Source organism: Hypanus sabinus, chromosome 15 (genome assembly GCF_030144855.1).
Source record: "Hypanus sabinus isolate sHypSab1 chromosome 15, sHypSab1.hap1, whole genome shotgun sequence".
Taxonomy (NCBI): Eukaryota; Metazoa; Chordata; class Chondrichthyes; order Myliobatiformes; family Dasyatidae; genus Hypanus; species Hypanus sabinus.
Window position 1 is genome coordinate 46,876,173 of NC_082720.1, and position 8,091 is coordinate 46,884,263.

Sequence of the window (8,091 nt, forward strand, 5' to 3'; positions counted from 1 at the left end):
GAATGGTTTCAGAGGAACTCTGTATCTTCAGATAGTGGGGGAAACCTGGTATGAGCATTTGGAAACTCATGGCCTAATTAGGGAGAGCCAGCTTCGTTTTGTGAAGGGCAGGTCATGCCTTACGAACTTGGTTGAGATTTTTGACAAGGTGACACAAGAGTTTGATGAAGGTAGATCAGTAGATGTTGTCTATAGGGACTTCCAGTAAGGTGTTTGACAACGTCTCTCATAGGAGGCTAATCCAGAAGATGAGGATGCAAGGGAGCCACAGCTAATTGGCTGTTTGGATTCAGACCTGGCCCACGAATAGAAGGCAGAGGGAGGTGGTCAAAGGGACTTATTTGAGCTAGAGATCTGTAATTAGTGGTGTTTTGGAGGGATCTGTGCTGGGACCTCTGCTGTTTGTGATAGATATATATAGAACAAGGGCAAGTCCATTAATAGCGTTGCTGAGCAGAGATCTTGGGGTCCAAGTTCATAGCTCTTTGAAAGTGGCTACAGAGGTTGATTGAGTGGTTAAGAAGGTTTATGGAATGCTTGCTTTTGTTAGTTGAGGCATTGAGTTCAGAAGTCAAGAGGTTATGTTGCAACTTTATAGAGCTCTGGTTAGGCCACATCTGGAGTGTTGCATACAGTTCTGATCGCCTCACTATAGGAAGGATGTTGAGGCTTTGGAGGGACAAAAGAGATTTCCCAGGATGCTGCCTGATTTAGAGGGCATGTGCTATCATGAGAGACTAGACAAACTTGGGATGTTTCCTCTGGAGTGCCAGAGGCTGAGAGGAGATCTGATGGAAGTTTATGAGAGACAGATAGATATATCTAGTACAGTGTCTGGTATGAGACGGCATGCTTTGAAGGTGAGAGGGGTTAGTTTCAAAGGGGATGTGAGGGGTAAGCTTTTTACTCAGGGAGTCATGGTTGTCTGGAATGCACCGCCTGGTCTGGTAGAGGCACATACATCAGAGGCTTTCAAGAGACATTTAGATAGACACATGAATATGAAGAAGGGCATGGATGTTATGTAGTAGGAGGGATTCGTTTTGGTGGTTTTTAAACTTACTTTTTAGCTGGTTTGGCATAATGTTGTGGCCAAAAGGCCCTTGTCTGTGCTGCTGTTTGATGTTCTATCCCAGTCATGGATGTGATGACCACCAATCAAGGAAAACATGAAATGAGAATATGATGGCAATTGGCAGAATCATGAATGTGGACTTAGTGGCTTAGAATGGTCTGTTTTTGTGCTGCAAAGATTTTGAAACAGTATAGGTTAACTATAAAAATATTGAGTTTTGAGTAAAATGGTTTTCTGAAATAAAATTTTACTCTTACTGGGTTTATTGTATAATTACTCTTTTAAGAACATGAATTAGAGAACGACTCGCAGTTTTCCTAAGAAGCACCTATAAAATGCTGGAGGATCTCAGCAAGTCAGGCAGCATCTCTGAAGTTCTAATGAAATGTCTTGGCCCGAAAAGTCGACTGTTTATTCCTCTCCCGAGATGCTGACTGACTTGCTCAGTTCCTCCAGCATTTTTTTGTACTGTTCCGGATTTTCAGAATCTCTTGTGCTTAGACTTGACGTTTTCTTCCAGCATTGGAGTCGAATGTTTCACCGTCTATGGGCGCGGTGGATGGAAAAGCTTACTCCAACTGGTGAGCGAGGTAACACAGAAAACATTCTTGCTTTTCTGGATATATAAATTTCCTTTAATTTCTTTCAAGTTTATCTTCGTGTCTCTTTTTAAAGGAATGCCATTGTGGGACCGCAACTTTTCTAGGTTTATTCTATCAGGTCACGACAGCTGAACGTAATCGGGGGCAATAGATGGAAAAGTTTAGCGGTTACATCAGTTGAGTTTTTTTGGCGGAAGGCGCTCGATTCGAGAGACTCGGCAGGAAAAGGCGTTACAAATTATGCTACTCTGATCAGATCGCGCCACTTTCAAACGTCTCCAGTGCCGGCAGCAGAGAAGTTGCGGAATCGTCTATAAAGAGGATGGCTACGCCACCAAAAAGAATGTGCATCAGTCCTCTTTTCAATGATAGCTTTGAAAAGAGAGCAAAAAAGATTTCAATCGAAGGGAATATTGGTGAGTGAAATAGATTAGACACCTTTAGAATGAAAATAAATGCATTTGGATTGGGCTCCAAATTAAAGTTAATGCTTTGGTTAGAATGGATATATGATTGTGATAACTTCATCTTTAAGGGTTTTACTTTATAGACTTAGAATTTTTTAAATCGAATAGAATGAAGACCAAAACTTGGCGCCATGTGTTTTGGCGGGCTAGAAGTTTCCGCTGTACTGTGAGCTACAAGCTATATTTTCCTTTTCAGAGAAGTTTTATTTATCTCAAAATATGTTGAATCATAATAACTGAAATATTTTCATTGTGGTATAAAAATCTTTACTAAGAAACAACTTTCTGACTGACAGCCTAGAAGCCAATCGCGCGGGAAACCTTCGGTCAGTTTTGAGAGTTTAAAGTTCAGTAGCATTTCCCTTGCATTTTTGAGCCAGATAGAATTGCCAAATCTTAACTCTTAATGTTTTTTATTGTTTTTAATTACATTTTTTGGCAATTCTTTATTCTGCCTCACTATCGTAATCAGTATTGATTTTATTAACGATTAAGTATTGTTTAAAACAGTGATTCTAAATTGTTTTAGTTAAATATTTGCAGATGCACTTTATGATGCTTTTGTTTAGATTATACGAATAATGTTGCATTTACTCTATTCAAATAGCTGCAGGAAAATCTACTTTTGTTCGAATTTTGGAACGAAGCAGTGATGAGTGGGAAGTTGTTCCCGAACCTATTGCGAAATGGTGTAACGTACAAACCACTGAAAATGAATTCCAGGTATTTAATAAAAATAGCATTTACTATATTTTGCTCTGCTTTAAAATCATAATTAATCGTCATTATTTCCCACCACATTCAGAAAACAGTTTATTGAAAAGGAGGCTGAAAGTTACAACAAATGTATATTCACTTTTCTGAAATAATTGTTCCTGCTACACCTTGGGACTAAAATTACTTGCTGTATTCTAATTAAATGTAGTGTTAAGTTTGTTGAGACTGCTAGTAAATTAATGAAGTTGCTTCACTATTGCTAATGTCTGATGAATGACAGAAAATTGGCTGGTTGTGAGACTGATATTCAAATTCTAGTTGCACTGAAAGGCTGAATTATTTGAACTTTTTGAATGCAGATTTAGGGAAAGTGCCCCTAACTTCCTTTTGGTTTTACTTTTACACAAAAGGAACTTACAACATCCCAGAAGAGTGGTGGCAATCTCCTCCAGATGCTTTATGACAAACCAAGTAGATGGGCATACACATTTCAAACTTACGCTTGTCTGAGTAGAGTTCGGGCACAGCTTAAGCCTTTGTCTTCCAAAATTCATGAAGCAGAACATCCTATACAGTTCTTTGAAAGATCTGTATACAGTGACAGGTGAGACAACATATTGATATAACTTTATTGCCTCTAAAATTGTGTTAATTTTGTTTTCATCTGAAAGACAAAATTATTTGATCATGTTTATTGGTTTTAATATTTAGCACCATTCATTGTAGAATACTGACTTTTTATGATGTGATCACTTCCTCCCCCTCCCCCCAATCAGGTATGTATTTGCCTCATCTTTGTTTGAATCTGGAAACCTTAATGAAACGGAATGGTCCATTTACCAAGATTGGCATGCTTGGATATTGAATCAATTTGGTTCAGAAATCGAATTGGATGCCATAATCTATCTACGAGCAACTCCGGAAGTAAGGATCAGTGATTTTCTTTTCTCATTTTAACTTTTCAAAGATTCCCGTAAGCTGAATTTCTCACTTGTCCTTTCATAGAAATGTATGGAGCGACTTCATCTGAGAGGCCGTGAGGAGGAACAAGGAATTGAGTTGGAGTATCTAGAGAAATTAGATTATAAGCATGAATCTTGGCTTCATAACCGAACAATGAAGTGAGTAGGATGTGCTTAATTTGTTGTAAATTATTCCTTTTGGTAAATTATATAACTTTCTTTTGACAAAAATCCTTTGAAAAGTTACAAATTTATTGTTGACCTGTTTCAGGGTTGACTTTGAATACTTGAAGGAGATTCCTATTTTGGTGCTGGATGTTAATGAAGATTTTAAGGATGACAAGATTAAACAAGAGGACATTTTAGAAAAGGTAAGTTTAACTGTAATTTCTCTAGAAATTACAACATAAAACCATTTTTGTGTTTAGAAGATGGCAGGTTTATAAAACTTGCCCATAGTCAGAGCCAAACAAATTTCAATATCTGGTGCATCAAAAATGGAGGGATACCTTTTTTTTTGTTTAGAAAGCAAAATACTTTGATTCAGACACAAGATGCTGGAGGAACAGCAGGCCAGGCGACATCTATGGAAAATGAAAAAGCAACGTTTTGGGCTGAGACCCTTCTGTGGCACTGGAGGAAAAACACTGAGGAGTAGAATTGAAAGGTTGGGGGAGGAGAGAGAAATGCTAGGTGATAAGTGAAACTTGGAGAGGGAGGGATGAAGCAAAGATCTAGGAAGTTGATTGGTGAAAGAAACAGAATTCCATGGAAGAAAGGGAAGAGGGAGGTGGTGGACGGGCAAGGAGATAACATGAGAGAGGGACATGTGGAATGGTGGGGCGGGGGGGGCTGCTGGAGGCATTACTGTAAGTTTGTGGATGGACATATGGGAAGTGGAATTAAAATGGGTGGCCACTGGGAGATCCTGCTTGTTCTGGTGGGTGAAGCGTTGATGCTCGGCGAAGCGGTCTCTCAATCTATGTCGGGTTTCACCAATGTACAGCAGGCCACACCAGGAGCACTGAACACAGTATATGCCCCCAACAGACTCTCAGGTGAAGTGCCACCTCACCTGGAAGGACTGCTTAGGGCCTCGAATGGTAGTGAGGGAGGAGGTGTAGGGGCAGGTGAGGCACTTGTTCTGCTTGCAAGGGTAAGTGCCAGGAGGGAGATCAGTGGGGAGGGACAAATGGACAAGGGAGTCACCTAAGGAGCTATCCCTGAGGAAAGCAGAAAGTGGAGAGGAGGGGAAGAGGTGCTTGTTTCTCGGATCCAATGGAGTTGGTGGAAGATTCAGAGAATTATGTGCTGGACACGAGGGCTGGTGAGATGGGAGGTGAGGATCCCTATCCCTGGTAGCATGGTGGGAGGATGGGGTAAGGGCAGACGTGTATGAAATGGAAGAGATGCCTCCACTGTCGGGATATGGCCACACTTAGGTTGGAAGAACAAAAGCTTACATTCTATTTGGGTAGTCTCAAACCTGATGGCATGAACAGCAGTTTCTCAAATTAACAGTAATGCCTCCACCCCCTCACCATTTCCCATCCCTTGTCTCTCTCTCTTGTGTCCCCTTACGCCTCCCTCTGGTGCTTCTCCTCTCCCCCTCCTCCCATCTTCTTTCTTCCATGGCCTTCTGTCTCTTTCACCAATTCAGTTCCTAGATCTTTGCTTCATCTATCCCCCTCCAAGTTTCATCTATTGCCTGGTGCTTTTCTTACCCCTCCGCCCACCTTTCAAATCTGCTCTTCAACATTTTTTTTCTCCAGTCCTGCCAAAGAGTTTCAGCCCGAAATGTCAACTGCTTTATTCCATAGATGCTGCCTGGCCTACTGAGTTTTGTGTGTGTTGCTCAAGATTTCTAGCGTCTGCAGGTTTTCTCTTGCTTATACTTTTGATTCAGGTTTGAATTGCCAATTCATTCAAAACTTAAGTTGTTCCCTGTCATTCAACTTTGGGATGTTTTAAACTTTTGGATTGACAATCAAATTTAGTGAAGAAATGATGCTGATATAGATAAAGTAGGTCTTTTGATCATGTAAAATGATTTTCTAAAAACTTTAGAATCCAGTCATCTTTTGTGCAGCTTGCAACTTTCATCGTTCATGGAACATAATGTTAATTCATTCTCATGTTAAGCACTTCAGTTGAAGATCTATGATAGCTGTTAACACCTAAATGTGTTTTTCTTGTTAACAGGTGAAGGCATTCTTGCAGACATTATAGCAGAAGGAAACTGATAACAAACTTGAATGTTTTGCACTGACTTTTATCTGTTGTATGAACTTGGGAGTAAATAACTTGGATTTGAGAAATAAATTTTATCTGAAAAATGCTTACATTGTTGGACTGGATGCAGGTCACACCTAACATAGTATGCATCAAGTTTGGTATTCAGTCCAACATCTCTACTCAAGCAATTGTAAATCTTTCACACAAACTGCATTGTCAAATCACTTTTATGGAAATTGTTAATTGTTTGTTTCATGACCAGCACTTGTTCCTTGATTTCATTGTTGACTTCATCATTTATTTATAGTTCTATTTTTTTTAACCCATATCCATGCATCTCAATCGACTCCAGTCAGTTCTTCCCTTTTAAGAAGATTAGACTCGTTTTAAAGTCATTACAGTGAGAAAATACTTTTCTTTGTATTTTTGCTGTTTTATTAAGGTTTTGCTGTATTTTTGGGAAGTGTTTTGGTGGCATTTGCCCATGTGTTTCTAACAGCTATATTCTACAATATTGCTTTGAAAATGGAAATTTCTATGGGAACAAGTATTAAATAGATTGAGCTTGATATAATGTGCAACTAATAAATCATTTATAGAGATTCTGGTATCTTCCTACATATTTATTCTGCTTTCAGCACAATATATAAATCCATTGAATTTTGCTTCATTTTTCACTTTAGGTATTACATTTTCAATAAAAATAGATGTGAGTACCTGGTTTTCTTATATTCTGAGATTGCAAACTAAACCAAATGTTGACAGTTAATTGTTAATCTTTGGATTTTAATTTACTCTTGGTTGGGCATATGTTAATTTAAAGGACACTTCTAGTAGGCAGCCATTTGAGCTTCTGTATAATAAAGATAGTTACAATGAGCCAGAATGGAGGGGATTAGGTAATTCCTGGGAATTAAGTTTGGTGACCACACTTCTGAAGGTGACTAGTTAATTACATTCAATAATCATTTACTCTGCACTTGCTGGGGAAACTGGGTTTTTTTGGGGAGGAATCGTTTTTCTCTTGAGATTGTTCCTCTGTTGTGCAATTCTAAAAAAATGCACCATCTATAGATGAGAATAAATTCAGAAGTTTACTGTGGCCAAAACCTAAAAATAGTAAGGTAATTGTATAAATTGTTTAAGAATCACATGTGTTTCATGGAAGGTAAAGATAATGAATAGATAGCAACACATTTTAAAAGTCCATGATAGGAAATGGAGGAGAAATAGTAGTAAGTGTTGATCCCAAGTGGGAAATTATTTTGTTGCAGCAGCATTTAAAAACTCAGCAAAAATAAATATAATAATAACTGATAAAGTACAGAATAATAATATACACAATAATAATTTACCAATGTGTAATAATGTACGAAATAATAGACGATAGGTGCAGGAGTAGGCCATTCGGCCCTTCTAGCCAGCACCGCCATTCACTGTGATCATGGCTGATCATACACAATCAGTACCCCGTTCCTGCCCTCTCCCCATATCCCTTGACTCCGCTATCTATAAGAGCTCTATCTAACAGACTATTGTACTATGATGTGTGTTCTTCTGTCGCACAGTGATGAACTGTTGAATATGCTTATTGCATTTGGTAAGAAAGATTTTCTGTAATGAGCTTTGTGACAGTGGAGCTGATTGAGCCTGTTTGAAAGCCTGTGACATGTTCGACACAAGTTTGTGGGCCAAAGGGCCCTGTATTGTGCTGTCAGTTTTCTATGTTTCTGTGAAAGCGTGTTCCACTGCCTATTCAGTAGGTCATGGAGAGGTTGTGCCTGATTATCCATGATAGATAAGTTTGTTTAGTGACCTCCTCTCCACCACTAACTCAAAAAAGTCCACTTTGGGCCACTGATAAATCTTCTCTATCGACAGTATATTAAAGTTATAGAAAATCAATATACAGTAATAGTTCACATATTCCTTTATAGTCTTGCATTTTTATGCAAAAACACTTTCCACAATGCTGTTTCAGTAAATAGCCTCCAGGATCATGTATCCCTCAGTCTTTAAGTATTTGCTTAGTT

The 8,091-nt window shown here is 38.8% G+C and overlaps 1 protein-coding gene across 2 annotated transcripts in view; it reads left to right on the forward strand.

The window, feature by feature from the left end:
* zgc:110540 (deoxynucleoside kinase) overlaps window positions 1-6,661 on the forward strand; it is a 33,523-nt gene extending 26,862 nt beyond the window's left edge. Inside the window, exons 3-10 of one of the 2 annotated variants that reach the window (XM_059990306.1) lie at window positions 1,596-1,665; window positions 1,751-2,093; window positions 2,752-2,867; window positions 3,272-3,465; window positions 3,638-3,785; window positions 3,867-3,982; window positions 4,095-4,194; window positions 6,026-6,661. In XM_059990306.1, coding sequence (XP_059846289.1) covers window positions 2,000-2,093; window positions 2,752-2,867; window positions 3,272-3,465; window positions 3,638-3,785; window positions 3,867-3,982; window positions 4,095-4,194; window positions 6,026-6,052 — 795 coding nt within the window. In that variant the 5' untranslated portion in view covers window positions 1,596-1,665; window positions 1,751-1,999 and the 3' untranslated portion in view covers window positions 6,053-6,661. The remainder of the gene's footprint in view (window positions 1-1,595; window positions 1,666-1,750; window positions 2,094-2,751; window positions 2,868-3,271; window positions 3,466-3,637; window positions 3,786-3,866; window positions 3,983-4,094; window positions 4,195-6,025) is intronic. The other variant, XM_059990307.1, reaches the window with a different exon arrangement.
* The last annotated feature ends 1,430 nt before the right edge of the window (window positions 6,662-8,091 follow it).